The 26,026-nt window shown below is 42.1% G+C and overlaps 1 protein-coding gene across 2 annotated transcripts in view; it reads right to left on the bottom strand.

Annotated features, from left to right (window-relative positions):
• Window positions 1-484: 484 nt before the first annotated feature.
• The window catches only part of LOC140483908 (DDB1- and CUL4-associated factor 1-like), an 81,350-nt gene continuing 55,808 nt past the window's right edge, over window positions 485-26,026 (bottom strand). Inside the window, exons 15-25 of one of the 2 annotated variants that reach the window (XR_011962061.1) lie at window positions 22,396-22,594; window positions 21,176-21,258; window positions 19,923-20,007; window positions 17,798-18,031; window positions 16,517-16,610; window positions 11,043-11,147; window positions 10,206-10,279; window positions 8,501-8,605; window positions 7,005-7,278; window positions 3,395-4,358; window positions 485-1,600 (exon numbers count right to left, since the gene is read on the bottom strand). Coding sequence is in view for 1 of the 2 variants with exons in the window: in XM_072582715.1 (XP_072438816.1) it covers window positions 4,300-4,358; window positions 7,005-7,278; window positions 8,501-8,605; window positions 10,206-10,279; window positions 11,043-11,147; window positions 16,517-16,610; window positions 17,798-18,031; window positions 19,923-20,007; window positions 21,176-21,258; window positions 22,396-22,594 (1,312 nt within the window). In the remaining variant the exon portion in view is untranslated. Of the gene's footprint in view, window positions 4,359-7,004; window positions 7,279-8,500; window positions 8,606-10,205; window positions 10,280-11,042; window positions 11,148-16,516; window positions 16,611-17,797; window positions 18,032-19,922; window positions 20,008-21,175; window positions 21,259-22,395; window positions 22,595-26,026 lie in introns of both variants that reach the window. The other variant, XM_072582715.1, reaches the window with a different exon arrangement.

The raw sequence follows: 26,026 nt of genomic DNA, 5'->3' as shown, positions 1-26,026 counted from the left end.
AAGATTGAGGCATGAATCAATAAAGATTTCAAGATCATGAGGGATCTAGACAGAGAGACAAAGTTTCCACTGATTGGCTTTTGGTTTTCAATCTGCCTAAGATTCTAGGCAACTGGCAAAACGACCAATATGAATAACTATTTTTACCCAGGTTAGGATTAGTAATGTACTGCCCAGTGTGGAGGAGACAGATGCAATTGTGGCTTTCAAAAGGGAGTTGGGATAGTGCTCAATACAAGTTTTTGAAGGGTTGTGGGGAATTGAGACAAGTGGAGTTACACTTGCAGAGGTGGCACAGGCATGGCAGACTGAACGGCCTTCTCTTTTACTGTAACCATTCTCATTCAAATAGGCTGTAAGATAGTTTGGAACATCTTAGGGTTGACAGAACTGTTGAGTGAGTGCTATTTTTGTTTTTTAAAAAAAGGCAAGGCCAAAAGCAAAACAAAGTTGGGGCTAATAACACAAATACACAGATTGACTCTGATTTTGTAATCTTTATTTGTTGGGTTTCCAGTAATAAAAATATGTCAGCTAGATTCTGTACAAGGCCTAATATTTTTTTTACAGATTCCTTTTTGTGCTCGTATCACACACTCCTAAATTACAAGAAAATGCACAAAAGATTTGAGACACCCCTGGCAACGTGAATGCAGTCCCGGTCCCTGCTTGTCATTTTTTTAAAAACACTGACAAGAAGCCCCTATTTCTTTAACATATATATATAAAATTACTTTGAAAATTCACTGGAGGTGTCCTGCCGTTAACAGACCACATTATGGCTGGGCAGAAATTACTCTGTACCTCTCGACCAAACCCAGCAAGAACAAATGGAAAAATAACATAAAATCGATTCTTAAAAAAAAAAGCACCATCCTTGACATTACGTGCCTCGATACCAGTGCATGCAACCAGCATTTCCTGTATGCTAGCACCACTTAGTGGCAGATACTTGTATTAGGATAATTTGGCTCAAGTCAGCAGTTATTGTCAAGGGGAAGAGGCAGAAGATTAAACCATTAATTCTGTTATTAAAAGATCTTCCTGCATTCTTCTTGAAGAATTACTTCAGTGACACTACTGTTCACACCCAGACAAGCCCACAAACACCACTACACCATGATTTCACACACAGCTTTGAAACTGTTCCAATGCAGCTGTTGTTGAGGCTGAAGTTCAGAAATGCCATTTTGAAGATCGCTGACAACAAGGATGGCTACGTGCTGCGCTCAGCCCACTCAGGGTAAAAGCTTCCAGATTAATGATGATTGCAAGCACATTTATTATGGTTTAAGATGCACTGAGGCAATATTTCTTTCCCTGAAGAGTTTTGGTTCATGAGATGGAAGACAACAATGGAGACATGGAACATATTGGTTTTTAGGAATTTAGAGTCAGCACTGGAGACTCAGATCAGGTCCCATATCATTCAGATAGAGAAAGGGATCCCTCTTAACGGTCTTAAAGTAATTGCTGTCCTGCAATTGGATGTTCAATGGCCTTGAAGCCTGCAATCTGGTTGCTGATGCTCAGGCATTTCAGTCTCAGTAATCTTAGGTCCCTTTATTCATTGGTTTGTTTTAAATGCTGATGGGCAATTCTGAAATCAGAGCAGATTATTCAAATTTTGTCCAAATGAATGGGAATTAACTTAAACACATTTAATCACTGTTTGTAGCCCAAGATTTTGTTGTAAACAGAATGCCATTACCTGTTTGTACTGCATTAGTGTGACATTACCAGCATAAACCACTTCTGCAAGCCTAGTGTCCCTCTCCACCAGCACACAAGAGAGACTTCTGACACTGCCACCCAAGAGGATTAGCATTCAGATCTCAGCTCAAAAGCCAGCATGTACTCCATTAAGCATCCCCTCTCCCTGCATTGCCAAACACAGTCTCTCACCCCGAAATACATGATTATTTTGTTAAATATACAAAAGAGAGACAGATGTTGAACACTCCAACCAGGTTGTATCCTTACGCAAATTTAATTTGCAGCAGGATTGGACTGGCCTCAATATTCTATCCTCTTTTAAATTGTTGTTTGAATATAATACTTATACTGACTTTATACCACATTGACGAAGAGTTTAGGAGATCACAGCCACTGACTGCTTAGATTAGCACCAGACTTTATTTCATCTCAACTTATTCCCAGCTCATTAGAGGCAAGAGATAATGCATTAAACAGCCACGTGGAAAATCTAAAAGCTATGGTCATTATGCCCATGTTTCAATGGCTCCGTTGACTTATTTGCTGTTGTAAGTCACTGGTAACATTCCTATCTGGAAGTGAAAAATGGATGGAGGTATGAAGTGTGCTTAGAAGAATGCGCCAAAAAAAAAACCAATTGCAAAAAAAGCATCAGAAAACAAAGACACTAGTGAATTATGGTATCATAAGACTATCTCACATCAGCACCTTCAAATTTAATCTGCTACTCCCTCAAAATAACTGCAACAAAAATTAATTCAAATTGTCACCAACAAATCAACTATCAGTCACAAATCGCTGAATTAAAGAGAGGGGCTATACATTATCATGAGATACCTGCACACTGGAGATTACTATTCCTTGAGGTAACCATTCCTCTATAGCACTGTTGTAAGATTCGAGAGAGAGATGGAACCTGATACAGGTTATAGTATAGACGTTTCATATCTGGTATAAGCCAATGATGGATGAAAGCCTGCGGCTTTTTCATTGAGTTGGATTCAAACCCAGATTCCTGCAAAGGGGACAATTCATCACCATTTTATTACGACAGGCCAAAACAATGTAGGAAAAGTCATTAGGAACCCTTACTGCCTTTTCTAATGTTGAGGTGATGCATATCAGTTACATTTAATGCATGTCCCATGTAACTTGCAATGTTTTCTGCAAGCAGTTGATTATATAAAAGGGAATAATTCCAGCATCCCTTCTTTCTCAGCTAAAGAACTCAATAAATGCATTGTTAATGCAGCACACGGCATCCCTGCAGGTAATCTTTTCAGTTCTGTGAAAAGAACTACTAGCAGTTCTCCTTCATGCAGTTGGACAAGCTGAGAATGGACCATTCACACACCTTGATGGTAAGAGTGTATAGACATTTGGATATGCAACTGAGAATGCAAACACACGTTTTAAGTGTGCAATTAATTTTTAAAATCAATTTTGACACTGTGTCCAGCCAGAATTCCCCAGTTGTGAAAAGAGCAAATGAGTTTCAACAGTTGTGTAAACTCAGAGTTTGGAAATGGTCATTCACAACCCTCCCCTACACAAGCATACCTTCACTCTCCAGCAAGGACACTTTGCAAACTGCAAAAACTTCAAGTTAGCTTAACTTCTACTACCTTCAATTAATGTCAAAAGTGTCTCAAGCAACCAGGCAATGGACTGTACTTACTTTCTTTCTCCCTCTCCTGAGGGGTGATGATAAAAGTGAGTAGTAACATTGTTAAAGGAATAGAAACAAAGGACTGCTGACACTCCTCGAAGTTCATCTTGATTGTTGATGCAGGCTGAATCTAGGCAAGGTTGCACCACCCATAGCCTTGAGAAATGCTGGGGCACAGTTGCTTTTGTTCACTTGTCACACTGAAGTTCGGTAAAGGCGATCATTTATTGGCACATCCGCTGCCTCAGGATTCTGATTAACGAATCAACACTTACTGTACCCAGGAGGCCATGGCATCTAAAGCACATACTATTCTGCAACACTGACTGAGGTGCTCCTTAATGTTAAAATACAAGCAGCAATAAGATGCATTTAAGCAGGACATGGGCTCAGTCCAGAAATTTTATCTGTTACGTGAAATGATGAAAATCATAGCCCAAATCTTCATTGTGATCACCCTAAATATATGGTTCTCTTTATAAACCTTCCATTTTTTTTTTAATATATACACTCACACATATAAACAAATGTGTTTTAGAAAATCCATTAAAAAAAAACAAACTGTTCTCAGTTTTTCTAAGTGCAGTCTCTTCAAGCTGCGATACTGCATGAGGGTCCAAAGTAGACCTCACAAAAGCTTGTTGCCACTGAGGCAAAATTATTCCACAGCCCCATAGTCTGCAGGAGCTGACCAGGCTCTGTGATTGCACACAAATAGATGGGAAAGTTACAAGTAGATTTTTTTTTGCTTCTTCTTTGTCTCCTCGCATGTACGTGTATGTCACAGGGCTGAACTCACGGTCCCTGAAGTAAAACATTCATTACTTCTGCTATCCTCTGTCGCCCTCACTGTGGGGGCATTCCTCATGCCTGGATCATGGTGTGTGCCAGGTCCATCAATCCAGCTGGTCGTTTCATTCATTCAGGGACAGGATAATATCATCTTCCAAGTCAGAGTTATCCGTGGAATCCGCTGGACAAAGTGGAGAGGAGAATTAATTACCGTTAGTTAATTACAAAGACCATTAAAAGTGAAAGGGACTCTAATTAACAGACATTTAGTTAAATAGAGCTCTACAAGATTGGTTGAATGTTTATATTCGGCATTTCCTGTTTCCCAGCTTACCAATTCTCCTGCTAATCTCCTAAAGCCACCACCCTCTGAGGAATAGTGATCATATATGCCAGCATCTAGTTGAGACTCTAACACTACTCAGATTCAACTATTCCAATATGTTCCTGTTCAGCCCCTCATCTTCCACCCTCCATAAAACTTCAAGTTCAGCTAATATTTTGCTAGCCTTAAAACAACTTTGCACCAACATCCCATTCACCCAAAGGAGGTAGGCTGGTCAGCGGTTTAGCAGGAATAGGGCTAAGGGAACAAGGGTCGCCCCTGTTCAAGGTGAACTCGGTTGGGGATGTGAGTGAAGTTAGAATAAGAAAAATAAGAAACTCAGGTTTAAGCATAGGGGAGCCTGAGAGGGATGTATCTCCGAGTGGGTTAGTTGAAGTGAAGGCAACAGCAGAGTTAACTGAATTGACACTGATTTTTGTAACAAAGTCTACAGGCTCCTCACACTTATTGTTGGAGGTGGAAAAGAACGAACAGAGGTGTTTCAGAAGTATCATTTGTAGTGAAAGCAAACTAGACGCACTCTTTCCCTCTCTGGATGCTCTGATTGGGAAGCAGTTTGAGATGGACAGTATTACTCAACAAAGTTTTAAGTGGTCTAGTCAGAATTGGTAGTGAATGATGAAATAAGAGAGTTAGTCAAAGGCTTTAAAGCTACATCCTTTAGACTGAAGGCAGTCAAAATGCAGGATACATCAGGAAGTGAACTGGATGAGAGAAAGCAGAGGCAAGTCATGAAAGTTAGTTGAGGTGCAATTTAGCAAAATCAAGAAATATTGCAGTATCATGATGAATTAAAGGCCAGAGACAAGATAGTTGGGAATTTGACAGCGCTGTGTTAAGTGATTTGAGGGAGTGCATTTACTATGGCTGGACTCAAAGTAGTGGGCTTGGAAAATGAAGGAGAATATGGATAGAAAGTGACACAAGGAAATGATCAGATTTGCACTATCAGCAATAATTACAATGTGAGTTGCAAGGCTGAGAGATTGATGGAGCAGCAAATTGAGAATTCCTACAAAGAGGGAAGTTTAGGAAGGAAAGAGGTCAGTGAACTAAATGAAGAGAGTTGAGATGGAAGTGATATTTATCCAGGATGAGTCACCTGGTGCAGAGGTTGAGATAGGAAGTCAGAGAAAATTACAAAAGGGAAACCTGGACAGGGTGGGCAATACAGATCAAAGATTTGAAGTAAATGCGATGGATGGAAAAGGCAAGATTCTCAAAACATGGAGAAGTTGCCAGAAGATTGGGGGAATTAGCAAAGAAGTGACTTGGAGATAAAGGACACACCATTGCCATGACTGCTTGACCAGGTGAAGTGGTGTAGCAAGTAAAGAAGTTTCATTAAGGAGAAAGGTGTCTTCAACCTTCAGACATGTCTGCCAAAGCCATATAACGAACATAATCAGTCATAAATACCTCAGGTCTTTCTTCACAAATCAAGCAGCAAAGGGGAACAATAATAGTCAGAATCCAGAGGCTCAGTGTTTACACTGAGGGGGGCATGAAAAGGACAATCTCTGGCAGGTTGAGAGGAGTAGGGAGAAAATATATGATGCAGTAATTGAGGTTGCTGCTCATTGAGAGGCTGCAATGAGTAAATTGGTGGACCTATTGGAGGATGCCAAGAGAGGGACAGAGGAAAATTCAGGAATTATTTGAAAGGAGATCAAACCTGGAATGATGGCAGCAGAGCAGAAAGATGTTGATTTACTCAAGAACTGAGGTATGCGTTAGATCATCAGGGGATGCACCAGTTTCAGAAGCCAAGCATGGCCAGAGAAACACAGAAGGGTGCCTAGACTGAAACAACACACATGTATCCTGCAACTCTCATACTGGAGATAAGCAAGGTATGGAAATTCAATGTCAGGCTGACTGGATATAGATGGAGGATATTCTTAAACAAGGTTTTGAATAACAGCAATACCATAACAGCCAGGAGGCCAATGCTAGAACCAGCTGTACAAGGCCTGGAAGACTCAAATATCCCTGCTTTCACTATGACTTTGGCAGCATTTTACTTCACCAATGAAAAGTATTCCCTTGTCACCACAGCCATGACTGCTGCCTCCACACATAAATCAACAATTCTTGTACTGCGCTTGCATTCTTTTTATATGGCTTTAACTATCCTGGGAATGTAACCAAAACATTACCTTTTTCAAAAGCAGCCATTTTTCATTTACAGTTGCGCTCACCAGGAATTCATTTAAATTACCTGGAACAAATTCTGTCCTCAACTCACTGAATTTGGTCAGACTTCAATGAAGTATTTTAACACTAAATTGTTCCTTGCCCTTTCTCAAAGCTGACTTATAACAGTTTGATCACTGCTTCCTAAACACTGCCTGACTGACAATTTAACTTCATTCTGCAGAAATACATCCCAGAAATGTCCTCGTCTTTGTTTGGCTGGAAATATGCTGCACTAAAAGGCAGAGCTACACTTTTTTGGGATTATTGGGATTATTGACTTACAATCTCCAAGAATGTCTGTATCTTCGTCCTCCCATTCATCATCTTCCTCCTCCTCCTCCTCCTCCGCTTCTTCTTCACCGTTACCCAGTAAAGCTTCTAGCTCCTCATCATCAGATGGAGTGAAGTCACGTTCTCCATCCTGGGCTGCATTTGCCTCACTTTCATTATTTTCATCCTCCCCATCCAGCAATGGGTCAGTGTCCAAGTCATCAAGGTCATCTTCAGAATCATCATCATCATCATCATCGTCGTCGTCATCCTCCTCTTCCTCTTCCTGTGACAGCAATATCATCTTTAGTTCTGTATAATACTCAGTGACACTTTCTTCAAACTGACTATTGTCAAAAAATGACAAAATATTCACAGCACCAGGGGGGCTTTCAGCCCTTGAGCTGATTTTTCCCTTCTTCACTCAAAGGGTGGCGGGATCAGCTGGTATACCACTTAAAACACAGCAACAGCAACACAGACCGGTGATTAAACATTGGGCAACTTTACTGTGTGGTTCAGTAAAATACTGCACAGAGTTGTTTTTAAAAACAGAAGGATAAAGTCTGGGCAGGACACTTTGCCCACTCACCAAAGAGCGTGATCAATTCTGGCCTATGCTCAGGTCTTAGATTCTGCAGTTTTGTCAAAATCTCAGAGAAAAGACTAAATTGAGGCAACTTTGGTCACTACTGCTGTTCTCTTTATTCTTTCCAATGAAGTTAAGATGCCCAAAATAGTACATTGAAAAGATGTAATACCAACAATTAAACTCTTGAACACTGGCAAGCTCCAGGGAATTCTCTGCCTCCTGGAGTGGCCATTTTTAGATTTCAGCTCAGTCTGGCAATGAAACCAGCCTTAAAACGAATGTAAACTTTAATTAACATTACCGTACTGCAGTGATTCAACACTAGTGCTGCTTTTTTCATCTAATTGGAGCTGGCACATTGATACTTTTGGTTTTTGTCTTTACTGTCCTTCCCATTTTCTCCTTTCCTAGTACATGAAGGAATATATCTCTCACCAGCAAAAGAACCATAACACTTTAAAACCAATCGGGAATTGTCTAAAGTTTTGTTTTATGCCACCCTGGAGGTAGGACACTCATGCACAGGGGACTTGTTCAGTTTGGATGGGGAGGAAAAATACAAACTGACAACCTGGCTTCCCGTGTTTATGCTGTTTAAAATGTCTGTCAGACTCTGCCACAGAACCATGTAGCTATGAAAAGTGCCCACTAATGAAAACAGACATCCTCCACTGGATCCATTGCATTCAGGGATCTCAAAGATGTCAGACATGAAAATCCTGACTGTTGTTTGGCCTCAACAGCCAACATGCCTGATGTGGCCATTATTTTAAGGTTAAAAGGCTTAAGTGACAGGTTTTTGTTTCTTGACCACATCCTTAGACCTACTGGGTAACACCGATTAGTAATTGCATTGTTTAAAGCAAACTGAAAGGATGTGGCTCAAGCTAAATATGTGGGAAACAGCAGCACAGACCTGATCCTCCTCTTCATCCTCTTCTTCTGCAAGCCGCTGACGCCCCACTTCGTACAACCTGCAGACAGTGTCCATTGACAGGGCATCCATGCTGCTGCCTTGGTTCTGCAATATATTGTGGGAAAATAATACAGAGCTGCATCCCATAAAACCAAACCACACTAATATGCAGGAATATCAGCTTTTATTTAAAACTACAGCTTTAAAAATCCTACAGTACATTTATTGTGGTATAACAACTAAGACATTTCATAGGAATGTGATCAGATGACAAACTAACAAACCACACAAGAGTTGTTCAGGTGGGGACCAAAAGCTTGAACAAAAAGTTGGGTTTTAAAGGAGTGCCCTAATGTAGTGGATGAGAGTCTAAACAGCTGAAAGCAGACAGTAATAGTGGAGAAGGAAGAAAGGAGAAACATACAGAACCTAAGGCTGAGTGCGCTTAAAAGCAATGGAGGCACAATATAATGGAGCAATTTGTTAGGGAGGGTGGGAATTACATTTGCTTTGCTGTTGTCCCCATGAACCTGTCGGAGGTTCAAATCTCAATATACACCACAATTTGCCCAAATTAGTCCTCATCAGGTATGACTCTGAGCAGCTAATGCGAACGTGGAGAATATCACATTTGATCTTGATTTGTCCTTACTCTATGTCAAATCACTTCCATTTGCAGCAATGCTACTGAACAATGAGGGTAAGTGAGAATTTTCTCCAACCATCCAAACTACCTCAACACAGACTGGTTGACTTGCAAAGATCAAACCATTTGAATCAATGTATAGCTGATGGTGATTTGACATTCTGACGAATTTTGACGTTGACCAATTTTGACATGCAAAACAGAGATGTGGCACATCAGCTGGCAATTACATTACTGTCCTTTCACTTTCAAACCTTGGGTTTGAATGTTGCCTACAATGACTAGTGAGTGTCTGTTCATTGGGAAAACTGGAGCGCGTCTGGGCTGTTTTTTCATATGATGATTCTCCGATATTGGTTTCAGTCAATTTAGAATAGCTATCAGGAGAAAGATGAGGGAGGACAGGTTGAGATAAAGATAAATAGCTGTGGAGGAGGTTTCACCTTGCTCTGAACCTGCTCCATATCTTGCTTGGCAGGACTCATAGCTGACGATAATTAAAGACAAAAAGGGAGCAGAATCTCATGCACTGAAGCTCCTCACTTCAAATGGTGTAAAAATAAAGAAACTAAGCAAATGTCTAGGCTGACTAGATCAGAGTGTTGAAGAGTTGGCAGTTAAATTAGGTGCGGTAATCAATTGGTATTTACAGTCAGATATCGACAACAGAAATTCTAACTTATTTCAAATGGACCACTCAAAAGATTGAAGGATGAGTTTCCTGGGGATTTCGTGTAGCCTTAAGTTTCAAAGTTTGATCCTCAGCCTCTAATGGACAAGGGTATGCCAAGTCTGAGTCAGGAGCAGGCAGCTGAGAGAATTAGCCAGGGAACTTGTTGCTGAACTATTTACTACCGCGGTGAAATGTACATGTTGCTATACATGACTGTACTATTCTTCATAGTCTGTCATGCAAGATGACCCTTCTTTAAAGAAATAATAATATTGATGCCCTCGTTTCAGCAGAGAAAATATATTAAAAATAATTTCTTCCTGCGCCCACACAGACAGCGAAGAGTGGACAAGTTCTTCATACTGTAGACCAGAGCCTGAGCCTACCTCAATTACAGCCAGATAGCAGTCCTTGGTATCTGTGCAAAGGTCGAAAATGTTCCTCTTCACATCAAGGGTTGCTTTAAAAATAATATAAAGTTTCAATTACCATTTTGCTGCAAATTACGTGACGACATTACCTCAATCACTTAATACAGAAAGCTAAAGCTGGTCAGCGAGTTGGTTCTCCTATTAATCCTTGTCTCTCTCAAAATTGAAATAAAGACAAAGTGCTGTCAAAAAAAAAAAATCAGCATACATTGGCAGCGCTGGGGAGGAGAAAGAGGGTGAATGTTGAGAGTCTAATGATTTTTCTCCAGACCTAGGAGTCATATTGGCCTTGAAATTTTAACCGAACCCGTTTTGACAGACACCGTTAGACTTGCTCCGTTTTTGAGCATCTGCAATATTTTACTTTTACTCGGTTGAGATATTAACCTAGAACAGTTGATCAAATGTTGGCTTTAAAGAGAGAGGTGGCAAACTCAACTCTGCTCAGCAAGTTCCTGGAAGAAGCCAACATTATCTGCTTATAAAACAGAAATTGCTGGAGAAACTCAGCAGATCTGCAGAGAGAAACGCTAAGTCTGATAGCTCAGAAGATGAATCTGTTATCTGTTTAAGATGCAAATGCATCAAATATCTATACATAAGCAAAGTAAATACTTCGATGAGCTGAAACTACAAAGGGCAAGGAACGTGTACCCTAAAGGCAACGCAAATAAGTTAGCAACATCAAACAACTGAAAGGTAACTGTTTCTATCTTTTACAATGCTAACTAAAAGTAACTAGCTACACAAAATTGAATGCATTTCAAAAGAGTTGGCGCTCAGCTCTCTCACCTATTGGTTTGTAGTCAGTAGCATCAAACGTCCTGAAAGAGGATCCAAAAGGACTCTTCATCCGCACTTCTATCAAATCATCTTCATCATCTGCTTGCAGCATAGCTAGAACACAAAACAAGTATCAGAGAAAGAACTCATTCACATAGCCTCATAACTCAGTGCTGTGCAGACTACTTGCAATGCAATGACTTAGGCAGGCAGATCGCAACAGCCAGTCTGTGTAAGTTTCCTGAACCAACCTACATGTTTGCTGGGAAATGACATCATAGAAACATTTATCCAAAGAGTGTTTATCCTCTTTCTGAAATGAATCATAATACTGACAGCTAAGAGTAATTGAATGAGGATTGTCTGTAGACAGATGCATTGTATTTATGAGCTCAGTGCATCAGATAATCTGAGAGCAGCACACTCCTGTACGATCCCAAACCAGGACATTCACTGACTACAAACATAAGAAATCAGTGTCCACTGAATATTCTCCTCCAAACAGGCCTCTAAATACACAGGAGTAGAGGAAATTGGAGGCCAATCAGCAAAAGTTCCAGGAAACCCTTCTCTGACTCAGTTACGGGTACCATAGAAGACCCTTACCCAGTAAGTAATAACTGACCCACTCTGGCCATCAATAGGTGCATTCAAGTTTCAGGACCACAATATCTTTGATTCACCAGGTTTCAATATCTTGTTTCAGAGGGCAATGGCACTCTTTAGGACAAAGTAGACCCTAATATTTAATTTTACTAACTTGATCAAAGCACTCTCATATGCATCTCCCCTCTAAACCTAAAACTCTCAGCATCTTAAAAATTATGCTTCTGGACCCTCTCCAACTCTTATTTTAAAAAATCCCTTTTTCTAAAACATAAAGCTCTAACAAGTGGAAACTTATCCTAGGCATGGAATCTTAGTTGAGGTGCTATTCACTCTATCACCCTTGCACTGCCTTTTCAAAACAGCAACTTAATTAGTCCCTTTCATTTACTATTTCTCTTAGTCCTACATTTTTTCCACATATTTATTCAATTCCCTTATCAAAAGTTACTATATAGAGTGATAGAGTCAGATGTACAGCATGGAAACAGACCCTTCAGTCCAACCATTCCAGCTATCCCAACCCAATCTAGCACCCGGCCCATACCCCTCCAAACCCTTCCTATTCATATACCCATCCAAATGCCTCTTAAAATGTTGCAATTGTACCAGCCTCCACTACATCCTCTGGCAGCTCATTCCATACATGTACCATCCTGTGTGTGAAAACGTTGACCCTTGCGTCTCTTTTATATCTTTCCCCTCTCACCCCAAATCTATTTGGACTCCCCCAGCCCAGGGAAAAGACTTTGCCTATTTACCCTATCCATGCCCCTCAATTTTGTAATCCTCTATCAGGTCACCCCTCAGCCTCTGACACTCCAGGGAAAACAGCCCCAGCCTGTTCAGCCTTTCCCTATAGCTCAAATCCTCCAACCCTGGCAACATCCTTGTCAATCTTTTCTGAACCCTTTCAAGTTTCACAACATCTTTCCGATAGGAAGGAGACCAAAATTGCACGCAATATTCCAACAGTGGCCTAACCAATGTCCTGTACAGTCGCAACATGACCTCTCAACTCCTGTACTCAATACTGTGACCAATAAAGGAAAGCATACCAAAACACCTTCTTCACTATCCTGTCTACCTGCTAACTCCACTTTCAAGGAGCTACGAATTTGCACACGAAGGTTCAGCAACACTCCCTAGGACCTTACCATTAAGTGTATATGTCCTACTAAGATATGCTTTCCCAAAATGGAGCACCTCGCATTTATCTGAATTAAACTCCATCTTCCACTTCTCAGCCCATTGGCCCATCTGGTCCAGATCCTGTTGTAATCTGAGGTAACCCTCTTCGCTGTCCACTACACCTCCAATTTTGATGACATCAGCAAACTTACTAACTATACTTTATATGCTCACATCCAAATCATTTATGTAAATGACAAAAAGTAGAGAACCCAGCACTGATCCTTGTGGTACTCCACTGGTTACAGGCCTCCAGTCTGAAAAACAACCCACTGCCACCACCTGCTCCCTCTGTCTGCTATCTTCGAGCCAGTTCTGTATCCAAATGGCTAGTTCTCTGTATTCAGGGAGATCTAACCTTGCTAATCAGTCTCCCATGGGGAACCTTGTCGAATGCCTTACTGAAGTCCATATAGATCACATCTACCGCTCTGCCCTCATCAATCCTCTTTGTTACTTCTTCAAAAAACTCAAACAAGTTTGTGAGACATGATTTCCCACGCACATAGCCATGTTGACTATCCCTAATCAGTCCTTGCCTTTCCAAATACATGTACATCTTGTCCCTCAGGATTCCCTCCAACAACTTGCCCAACACCGACGTCAGGCTCACTGGTCTATAGTTCCCTGGCTTATCCTTACCACCCTTCTTAAACAGTGACACCATGTTAGCCAACCTCCAGTCTTCCGGCACCTCACCTGTGACTATCGATGATACAAATATTCAAAGTTTGTGATTGTTAACGGTCTTCCTGCTTGCCCTATGTACTGTTTTGTGCAGTCCTTACATGGGATTTCATACACTACATTGGCTTTGCTCATGCTGGGTATCAGGTCCTCCGTTCTGGTGAGTTGTTGTCTGAGAGTGGCTGTTGGTTTGTGCGCTGTTATGAGTCCTAGTGGTCGCAGTAGTCTGGCTGTCAGTTCGGAAATGCTCTTGATGTATGGTAGTGTGGCTAGTCCTTTGGGTTGTGGCACGTCCTCGTTCCGTTGTCTTTCCCTTAGGCATCTGTTGATGAAATTGCGCGGGTATCCGTTTTTGGCGAATACATTGTATAGGTGTTCTTCCTCTTTTTGCAGTTTTGGTGTACTGCAGTGTATTGTGAATAGTGCCTTGATGCAATTTCTTTTGTGTGTTGGGATGGTTGCTTTCGTAGTTCAGGACTTGGTCTGTGTGTGTGGCACAAAACACTACGTAGGACAAACAGGAAGACAGCCAACGATCTGCATCCATGAATACCAACTAGCCATGAAACGACACGACCAGCTATCCTTAGTAGCCACACACGCAGATGACAAGCAACATGAATTCGACTGGGACAACACTACTATTATAGGACAAGCCAAACAGAACAGCCAGGGAATTCCTAGAGGCATGGCACTCATCCACAGATTCAAATCAATAAGCACATCAACCTGGACCCAATATACTGGCCACTGCAACAGACAGCTGGAACTGACAACTGGAAGCGGCAGATTCAAACCACTACAAATGCCGGAGGAAAGATCACAGAAGCGCTTCACAGGAGGCTCCCAAGCACTGAGGATGTCACCTAGACAGGGGACGAAACGTCTGCAACACAAATTCCCAGCTCAGCGAACAGAACCACAATGATGATCCAAATATCTCAGCAAGAGGCCCAGCAATCACCTCTCTAGCTTCCCACAGAGCTCTAGGGTACACCTGATCAAGTCCTGGGGATTTATCCACCTTTACGTGTTTCAAGACATCCAACACTTCTGTAATATGGACATTTTGCATCATCTATTTGCCTACAGCCTATATCTTCCATATCCTTTTTCACAGTAAATACTGATGCAAAATACTAGTTTAGTATCTCCCCCATTTTCTGTGGCTCCACACAAAGGCCTCCTTCTGATCTTCGAGGGGCCCTATTAAGTTGGTGTATTCAGGCAACTGATTCACCTGCCAATGAAATTTGTTTTTCTTGATTTAATCAAAATAGTTCAATTTTGAGGATCTTGTCAATTCCCCATAACCTCAGCTGCTGTTCCTTATAAAATGCAGCTTTTGCAACTTATTCTGCTATATACAGGTTGCTCTGCTGCATCGCACACTTCTTTAACACAAATTCACAGTAACGCAATTGATGAATTGGGGACACTTTTAAAGCACACCTTTTAAAACGTGCGTTGGCTGTAACGCGATTACATTGCCAACATTAAGTGCTGTTTCTAAAATGCAATTTTTCTATAACAGACAAGAACACAACCATTGTTATAGAAGAAATACCTGTAATTAATATCTTTTAGCCATTCTGACTGATGCACCTGGACCAGGGTCATGAAAATTTTTAAACTAGGAATGAAGAATCAAAACTAAGCACAAGACTCCAAATATGTACCAACTAAGTATGTGCAAAACTCGCAGTCAAAGTATGTGCAATGTTTTATATTGGAGGTAGTGTTGATGCATGGCTAATATCACTATTAGCAATCCTGAATCTCAAGATAATGTTGCTGTGATTCCCACCACGGCAGATGGTGATATTTGAATTCAAAAAGAAAGTGACCAAATAACCACAGCTTAATGTCACAGAAACCCATATGGTTCACTAATGTCCTTTAGGGAAGTTAATCTGTCCTAGAGAAGTACAGAACGTGCAAGGGGGATCTTAAAAGGAATTAAAGAGTAAGGAGGAGGCATAATTAGATAACAGCAGGCATAATAAAGGAAAATCCCACATTAGTTTACAGTGCATTATAGATTAAAAAAAAGGAGAAAGAGTAGGGTTCAAAGTAATCTTGCGTGAAGCCAGAGGATATAAGTATGGTTTTAAATGAATAAAATGTATTAGTGTTTACTCGTCAGGGACCAACGTGGGCATAGAAATCAAGGAGGTGGCTATGCTTCAATTAAAGAGTTAACACAGACAGGAGGTTCGGAATGGTCTGGTTGATGGACCAATGGATAAATCTCCAATGCTGGATGAAATGTATCCTGGGCTGTTGCATAAGGCATGACAGCGTGTTTAAGACCAAGTTATATTAGAACTGCATAAAACATTAGCTAGACCACAGTTTTTGTGCAATTTTGGAATCCATATTACAGGTGGAGATTTACCAAGTTGTTCTCTGGGCCGGAGAGTTTTAGTTATGTAGAGAGATCTGATAGATTGGTGTTGTCTTCCTTATAGCAGAGGAGATTGAGGGGGTACATGATTGAGATGTATAAAATTATGAGCACAGAAAGGGAAGACATGGATTTTCCCTTTGGGCAGGAATCAGTGACGGGGGCATAAATTGAAGGTGAGGAGAAATACAGAGGATGTGACGTTACCCAGTATTTGTGAAATCTTTACACCAGCTACAATCTCCTTACAAACAAAGTCCAGTTTCACATCAGGAAGCTGATTGGATGAGCAATAGGGAAGGAGGGAGCGAGGGAAGACGGTTAGTTGGGTGACTAATCTACTTGACCACCAAAATTTGCACATTAGCTACTTAAACTGATTTTCCTTTACAAAACATGCACGTATCAGAAAGTCCCACACTAGTGCACACCCCCCATTCTCCAACCATCCCAGATATGAAGCAGACATTCGGTCTGGTCTAGAGGGCCTTAGGAAGTGAAGCTTTCCAGAGACAGGTGAATTTCAAACTTCCATACTTTCTTTCCAACTCCATAAAAACACAATTTTTTATCCCTCTCCCAAAGCTCCTACCTCCATATATAACCGTGCCTGTGTTGTTGAAGACTATTCGACATTGGTCTAATGCTGGAACTGTGTGTAGAAGGTGGAATGTCCGCAGATCCCACTGAAATGAAGCCTTTGTTAAGGATTACCTCTCACATTGTTAGATTATAAATACAATATTATTAAAAACTTCAGCACAGTAGGATTAATTATATTCGGGGTGCATGCAACTTAAGTGTACAGAATATACAACCTCTATCTAGAGCAAAGCAAGTATTTGGAGGACACCCTCCCAGCAAAATAATTTCTCTGCACAGGAAGAGTTATGGTAGCTGACTCAACAAATATGCTCAGGAAAACCCATGCGCTTGAATCCCCTGGTCACACAGACCTTCTGCTTGTTGAATATAGCCATCCTATTAAGTGCTCTCTTGTAAATGTCGGGCCAGATATAGTAATAGGTAAAAGTACTCTATTGTTCAATTTCCACAATTCTCAGAACAATTATACTAAGTCCTTGACTACTAAATGTTCTGCGTGGAATTGAACTCTTTCCTTCATAGAGGGCAATAAGTCATTTAGTTAAAACGTAAGTGAACATCACTACTTGCAAATTTCCCTCAAAGATACTCGTTTGAACTAGAATTGCTATTCCTTGAATATCACTGGGTCAAGGTCCTGGCACTCCCTAACAGCACAGTGGCGTACCTTCACCACATGCACTGCAATAGTTCAAGCAGCAGCTCACACAAACACACTCGAGGGCAAGTTAGGATGCGTCATAAATGTCAGTCTCGCCAGCAAAGCTCATGGATGAATATAAAGAAATGCTATAGGACTTAAACACAAAAAATTCTGGAAATGATCAGCTGGTCAACTGCTAAAAGAGTAAGGTTTCACATCAATGATCTATTTCCAGAAGAAATGGTTATGATCTGAAAAGACTTTACCTACTGCTATGCTCTTGATGTGCCAAACATGCAGTTTTCAGATCATATTTCCAGTAACTATTAAATTTTAGTTTGAAATTCAATAAAAATGCTTCCTTGTTAACATGCTTATACCAAAAGAATTTTTACTATGGTGGTGTTTCAATAGCATTCTCCTGATTGCTACTCCTTCTCTCCAGTATCCACAAGTCACAATAGACAACAGTCTGAGCAGACTGTCCCCTCATAACAGTTAAAGAGATCCTGGTCTTCAGAATTGACTGGGAGATTTGTCTAAAATATTCCTTAAAATCATTGACCACTTATTATACAACACCCCAGTTCCTCTAGTAAACGGTCGCTCTTTACTGAAGGATACAATCTCTGTATTGATGATGACTTCCAGACCATTTGGATGGAACACTCCACTGATATTCATGTTGAACTTATCAAACTTGTGAATGGCCTGTGTTGAACGGATATCCCACAACACTCCGTCATTTAAAACCAAATCATCTGTGGGGTTAAAGGTTGCACAATTCCGCTTGTAGTTGTTGGCTAGGTCAGGATTGTAGAGAGTGAGGATATTTTGGCCTGTCTGGATATCGTATATCTATGAACAGAAGAAAAGACAAGCTTTTTTTCAATAATAGTGCGTATTTATCCTGTGAGAGATATTGATGCTGCAGAATTTGAACATAATTTATGAATAACCTTTTCTCAACTTTGCCATAACATTCTCCAATCTTAATATCAATAGTACAATAGTATCATACTGTCTGCATCTCTCTGAACCACCCTATGGAATTTGAGAAAGTTGCTAATTTACTGCTGCCTTGCTTTGTGTTGAAGATCTAAACGCTTGAGGAACTGGATTGGGAGAGCGCTTTGGCAAAACCTACCTTAGAATTTACATAGCAACTTTAAAATTCAACCATTCAAAAAGCTCTAGATATAGAAATGGACACTGGGCTAAAAGATTTGGGAAGAAGAAACCATAAGACTGGTCAAAGATTTAGGTTTTAAGTATGGTCTTAGAAAAAGTCAGCTGACACTAATAGGTTAATGGTGGAAATTGCAGATCATGGGACCAAGGTGGCTGAAGGCATAGCCATTAATGGTCAGGCAAAAGAAAGGGGATACAGTATATGCATGAGGTCAGAGTTCGAGGAACACACAGTTTGAGGAAGGAAGGATCAGCATCAGAGTGGAGACAAATTGAAGGAGGGATTGAGTGACAAACAAGATTTTCTTTTATTAATTCACAGTTTCTGGGCATTACAGGCTAGCTCAGCATTTACAACAATTCCTAACTGTTGTGGGCCTGGTGTCATGTGTAGGCTACACTAGATAAGGATAGCAGATTTCCTTCCCTGACGGACATTATAGAGTTTTCGTCATAGAGATGTACTGCATGGAAACAGACCCTTCGGTCCAACCCATCCATGCCGACCAGATATCCCAACCCAATCTAGTCCCACCTGCCAGCGCCTGGTCCATATCCCTCCAAACCCTTCCTATTCATATGCCTATCCAAATGAACCAGATGGGTTTTTCCAACAATTGACAATAGTTTCTTGATTATTGCTATACCCTTAATTCCAGGTTTTTATTGAATTCAAATTTTCACTATGGCAGATGTGAATTTGCACCTAAGACCCCAGAACATTACCTGGGTCTCTGCATTAACTGTCTAACAATAATAATCATTGCTTCCCCTAGATTAAATTAGGCTTTCTACAGCGTGGAAACAGGCCCTTCGGCCGAAAAGGCCCACACCGACCCTCCGAAGAGTAACTCACCCAGACCTATTTCCCTCTAACAAGTGAACCTAATACTAAGGGCAATTTAGCATGGTCAATTCACCTGACCTGCACATCTTTGGACTGTGGGATGAAACCAAAGCACCCACAGGAAACCCATGCAGACACTGGGAGCATGTGCAAACTCCACACAGACAGTCGCCCAAGGTTGGAATTGAACCCGAGTCCCTGGCACTGTGAGGCAGCAGTGCTAACCATTGAGCCACTGTACTGCCCGATGGCAGCAGAGTTTTAGATGTTTTACAGAAGTCGCAGGATGGGTTGCCAAGCATAACAGCACCAGAATAATTTGGTCTGTGGGGATAAAGGCACAGATGAGGATTTCAGATGGGCAGAAAATACAGGGTTGACTAGGACACAGAAGTTACAAGGTTTGTATTGGCCTGTGATACTGTCTGGGGAGGGAATCGAATTGGTGATAAAAGTATACAGTCCGCTGTGAAGCCCAAAGATGATGGTCTCAGTTTACACAGTGCACTATTAAGCAGCAAGCCATTGGACGGTGAGCAAAGGGAGGCATGGTGATTTTATCCAATTCCTAACTCAGACCAGATCACCTAACAAACTATGAGGCACACATTACTTTACAGAGTTGAACCCTTTACCTACTGGGGTATTAGCAGATCAAATGACCAAGATTCCCATTTATCTTCACATATAAATCAAAGCCAAATTACTCACATGAGCCACTTCCTCCTTTGTCCCAATGACTCTATCCTGAGAGAGTTTACTGAATTCCACATAATGATCGTCTGTGAATGAGTGCCTGAAATATTGGGAACACCATTGCCAAATTAATTCCAACAGCACAGATCCAAAACAAACACCCAAATACCTCAAGGTCTAGTGCGGATCAGCTGTGTTTAGAGACCTCATCAAATTGCACTGTATGGCTCTTCAGGACAAAAAAAATTTCATCTTTGCAGCATAACACAAGCCTCTTTTACCCTACAATTCATCCAGGCTTGGTACTCCATTTTCATCTCACATGACAAGGTCAGCAGATACATGGGAACACTACCAAGTTCCTCTTCAAACCACTCTCTAGCCTGACTTGGAAATATACTGCCGTTCCTTCACTGTCACTTGGTCAAAATCCTGGAATTTCCTTCCTGATGGTATTATAGGTCTATCTACAGCTAATGGACTGCAGTGATTCAAAGTGGTGGTTCAAGGGCAACTCAGGACTGGCAATAACTGCTGGCCCAGCCAATGACACCCACATCCCACAAAAGAATAAAAAAAAAACCTCATTCACACACACAGAAAATGGGAACTGAACCACTTCAGTGAATCAGATATTGGTACATTCCAGCATCTCTCTCTCTAATCTTTCAAACTAATGCTGCAATTATAGTCTATTGCATAAAGCCACCAGAAGTATTAGCACCTTTCCCATTTTAAACAATCACAGGATGGGGACACTAACTTTTTAAACACAAAAAATTCAGACTTTATTTTAGAATAAAATAAAGACAACTTCTTTTCCTATCTAAAGCAAAAAACTTCAAGCCACACAGAGACACAGCAACTGGTCTCCATATCCTTAAGATGGAGAAAGCACAATCAATCTCTTCTGCTGGCTGTCCAACGATACTTACTGGAATGTGAATTGTGGACATTAGAGAGGTGACAGCTTGAGATGATACCAGATGCTAGTAAATATTTGCAAATTCAGCATATGGATTATTCTCCACATACAATTCTCTTTAGCACAGTTCAGTGCGTCTGTAATTAAATCACAAACGCAACCTCAAATTGTACTGGTCAGCTGAGAAGTATAGGGATTCATCCCATTCACACACCTGTCTTTCTGTATTGTTCCACTGTAATTCAAAACAAGAAAACCTCAACTAAAGTGACACTTCAGCGAATAAAGAAACTGTAGGCCTGGCACTTACAACTCATACTTGTGAAAAATCATCTTCACTTACTTCATGTCAAAGACCGACTTCATTCCCCAGAGAGCAGAGAGAGGTTGGCCCCAACTTGCTGACGTTAATAACAAAGATCCATCCTGCAAGTGCACAGAAATTACAGAAAAATTAAATATTGGACATATACATGGAGTAATACTGGTCTTGATATACAATCTCGCAGTCAAAATTATTACACATTATCTGGCTATTATTTGATGACTAAATGCAAGACTTTACCATGAGCAAACTGGATGTCACAGTTACCAAAGTAAAATCAGTGACCACACTTGGAAAAGTATTTCATTGAATGTAAAGCTCGACTGACATTCTAAAATTAAAGGTGCTACAGAAATGTATTTTGTGGACTTCGGTCACTGGCACACCTATTGCCCTGGTCATTGTTGGATAGCCCCATGAACAGTATACTGAAGGAAGCACAGTCAGCGCCAGAAATATGGGCCCACAATCATGATTAATACAAGACTAGGATTCTGATCTTGATTGCAGAACAGGAGATGAAACTGGAGGTGAAATTTCAGGTCAGTTATACAGGAAGCCAGGGAGGAAATCCAAAGAGATAGTGCACAAAAATGCATTCATGGGACACAAAGTTTAGAAGTGGGGCAAAGAGGAATGGTAAAATTAAGAGAAATAAGCCAAGCCAGTTATAGCCAATCATACACTTCAGAATAACCAGAGCATAACAAATCTATCAATTAAGGGCTTTATATTATGAAGCATTCGGTAAAAGGTGCCCAAAAGCACAATCACTTGTTATCCTGGCCTAGCTTGTCAGAGATTTCTACTTGGATTTGATACAGATTCTGATTGTCTTGCTGCATCCTATCAAACTGGGCATCTTGTGGTTAGGGGCCTAATCAACTGGCGTCTGTTAGGACACATGACTGAGGCAGGACTTAATGAAAAGTGCTCAGGACTAGGAACCCCAAGCTATGTGTAGCATCAATAGCCTTGGATTAAACATTCAGTACAGGCTGGAGATTGAAACAAGGATCTCTGCTTTGCAAATCTCAGCGATTCACAGTTGTAACCAACAGAGTGGATAATGGATATAGGCACACAAATCTAGATCGACACTTTTGTGCAGTGCTGAAGAAATGTTGCATTGTTGGGAGATTATACCTTTTCGGTGAGACATTATAACAAGGCTTTTTTAAAAAGAAATTTAAATGCATATCCTTCCCAGACCATAGGCCTGAGAATAATGCACCTACCTTAGATGGCTCTAGGTGCGTTATGGCGGAATTATGACAGGCATATGTACCCTCTTCTTGGCCACTAAATAAATTGTAGAGCTTTAATTCTCCGGTACACGTCCCCAACATCAGAAAGCGCTCTCGTGCAGAGAAGGTACAGCATGTAAAACCACTGCCTTCCTCATCGGATTCTCTGAACACAGAAATGGGTCGGAACCTGCAACAAGTGAGCAGGACATGGAACTCAATTTGTGTTATGAATATTTGAGGAATAAATACATTATGTAGCAAGAAACCTTTCAATAGGAGAACAGATATGAACTACTAATTCTATGATTCCATTTACACCATTCTCCTTTCGATGAACACCTGAAGAAATGCATAATTTTCTTCAAGTCTTATTCCATACACTGGAATAACCCTCAAACAGGCAATTGGCTCAGTGGTTAGCACTGCTACCTCACAGCGCTGGGGACCCGGGTTCAATTCTCACCTCAGGCAACTGTGTGTGGAGTTTGCACATTCTCCCTGTGTCTGCGTGGGTTTCCTCCAGATGCTCTGGTTTCCTCCCACAATCCAAAGATTGCAGATTAGGTGAATTGGTCATGCTAAATTGCCTGTAGTGTTAGGTGCATTAGTCAGGGGTAAATCTAAGGGAATGAGTCTGGGTGAGTTGCTCTTCGGAGGGCTGGTGTGGACTTGTTGGGCTGAAGAGCCTGTTTCCACACTGTAGGGAATCTAATTTAATCAAAAAAAAAAGCACCTCATGTTTTGATGGAATTACTTGGGGGAGGGCCCTGGAGTGTTCTGTTCATCAAGGTGAGAAATATTACTGCGAGAAATGGAACACTCAATTTTGTGCCAGGTCAGGTCTAAATTGTACTCTAAAAATCCAAGCTGTTACATCAAATACTCCCCTGTCCCTGGTCAGATAAAAGATGTTACTCCCAGAAAAAAACCTCCCTCCACTCTACCCCAATAACCACCAGGGTAGGAACTCGGTAAAAACAATGACTGCAGATGCTGGAAACCAGATTCTGGATTAGTGGTGCTGGAAGAGCACAGCAGTTCAGGCAGCATCCAAGTAGCTTCGAAATCGATGTTTCGGGCAAAAGCCCTTCATCAGGAATAAAGGCAGTGAGCCTGAAGCGTGGAGAGATAAGCTAGAGGAGGGTGGGGGTGGGGAGAAACTGGCATAGAGTACAATGGGTGAGTGGGGGAGGGGATGAAGGTGATAGGTCAAGGAGGAGAGGGTGGAGTGGATAGGTGGAAAAGAAGATAGGCAGGTAGGACAAGTCATGGGGACAGTTACTGAGCTGGAAGTTTAGAACTAGGGTGAGGTGGGGGAAGGGGAAATGAGGAAACTGTTGAAGTCCACATCGATGCCCTGGGGTTGAAGTATTCCGAGACGGAAGATGAGGCGTTCTTCCTCCAGGCATGTGGTGGTGAGGGAGCGGCGGTGAAGGAGGCTCAGGACCTCCATGTCCTTGGCAGTGGGAGGGAGAGTTGAAATGTTGGGCCACGGGGCGGTGTGGTTGATTGGTGCGGGTGTCCCAGAGATGTTCCCTAAAGCGCACTGATAGGAGGCACCCAGTCTCCCCAATGTAGAGGAGACCGCATCGGGAGCAACGGATACAATAAATGATATTAGTGGATGTGCAAGTAAAACTTTGATGGCTGTGGAAGGCTCCTTTAGGGCCTTGGATAGAGGTGAGGGAGGAGGTGTGGGCGCAAGTTTTACAGTTCCTGCAGTGGCAGGGGAAAGTGCCAGGATTGGAGGGTGGGTTGTTTGGGGGTGTGGACCTGACCAGGTAGTCGCGGAGGGAACGGTCTTTGCGGAAGGCGGAAAGGGGTGGGGAGGGAAATATATCCCTGGTAGTGGGGTCTGTTTGGAGGTGGTGGAAATGTCGGCGGATGCTTTGGTTTGTGCGAAGGTTGGTAGGGTATAGGAACTGTTTAGCCTCAGTGTAATACGGTCTTTACATTAAACCATTCATCACTGCTGCAGCAGATATCAAAAGTTAAATACAGACAATTAAATACACAGATTCAAATTGTTTTTTAGGTTGTTGAGTACATAGGAAAATTTCTTCGATGCAACTTCAGCCCCAGCACTCAGCAAACACTTTCTAATACACCAGTTTCGATACCAGCGGCTATGTGGCAGGTTGATCATTTAAAAGAAATTTAAATGCACACTGGTCACTATAATGGATTGGGGTTACCCAAAGTCATTTTGTTTAATATTATTTTCAATCAAGAGAGACATAATAAAACGGGATCTGATGCCAGATCCCAGACATAAAAAGTTCTGGCTGAATAAACTCTTGTATAGGGAGAAGACTTTGAGAAACAAGGGTATAATGGCATGGGCTTGGAAGCCTGGAGCAGGACTCTAAAAGCAGTGTTGCATGGGCTGGGAAGCCTGGAGCGGGATTGTAACAACAGGGGGGAAAGAAAAGTTGGATTAGTGGTGCTGGAAGAGCACAGCAGTTCAGGCAGCATCCAAGGAGCAACAAAATCAACGTTTTGGGCAAAAGCCCTTCATCAGGAATAAAGGCAGAGAGTCTGAAGCGTGGAGAGATAAGCTAGAGGAGGGTGAGGGTGGGGAGAAAGTAGCATAGAGTAAAATGGGTGAGTGGGGAGGGGATGAAGGTGATAGGTCAGGGAGGAGAGGGTGGAGTGGATAGGTGGAAAAGGAGATAGGCATGTAGGACAAGTCCGGACAAGTCATGGGGACAGTGCTGAACTGGAAGTTTGAAACTAGGATGAGGTGGGGGAAGGGGAAATGAGGAAACTGTTGAAGTCCACATCGATGCCCTGGGGTTGAAGTATTCCGACACGGAAGATGAGGCGTTCTTCCTCCAGGCGTCTGGTGGTGAGGGAACGGCGGTGAAGGAGGCCCACGACCTCCATGTCCTCGGCAGAGTGGGAGGGGGAGTTGAAATGTTGGGCCTCGGGGCGGTGTGGTTGATTGGTGCGGGTGCCCCGGAGATGTTCCCTAAAGCGCTCTGCTAGGAGGCGCCCAGTCTCCCCAGCGTGGAGGAGACCACATCAGGAGCAACGGATACAATAAATGATATTAGTGGATGTACAGGTAAAACTTTGATGGATGTGGAAGGCTCCTTTAGGGCCTTGGATAGAGGTGAGGGAGGTGGTGTGGGCGCAGGTTTTACAGTTCCTGTGGTGGCAAGGGAAGGTGTCAGGATGGGAGGGTGGGTTGTAGGGGGGAGTGGACCTGACCAGGTAGTCACGGAGGGAACAGTCTTTGCGGAAGGCGGAAAGGGGTGGGGAGGGAAATATATCCCTGGTGGTGGGGTCTTTTTGGAGGTGGCGGAAAATATTGCAGATGATTTGGTTTCTGTGAAGGTGAGCAGGGTGGAAGGTGAGCATCAGGGGCGTTCTGTCCTTGTTACGGTTGGAGGGGTGGGGTCTGAGGGCAGAGGTGTGGGTCTGAGGGCAGAGATGTGGGATGTGGACGAGATGTGTTGGAGGGCACCTTTAACCACGTGGGAAGGGAAATTGCGGTCTCTAAAGGAGGAGGCCATCTGGCGTGTTCTGTGGTGGAACTGGTCCTCCTGGGAGCAGATCCAGTGGAGGCGGAGGAATTGGGAATACGGGATGGCATTTTTGCAAGAGGGAGGGTGGG

This window comes from Chiloscyllium punctatum, chromosome 12, assembly GCF_047496795.1.
Source record: "Chiloscyllium punctatum isolate Juve2018m chromosome 12, sChiPun1.3, whole genome shotgun sequence".
NCBI classification, from domain to species: domain Eukaryota; kingdom Metazoa; phylum Chordata; class Chondrichthyes; order Orectolobiformes; family Hemiscylliidae; genus Chiloscyllium; species Chiloscyllium punctatum.
The sequence above is the reverse complement of the archived record's forward strand: the minus strand, read 5'-3'. Positions and strand labels throughout refer to the sequence as shown.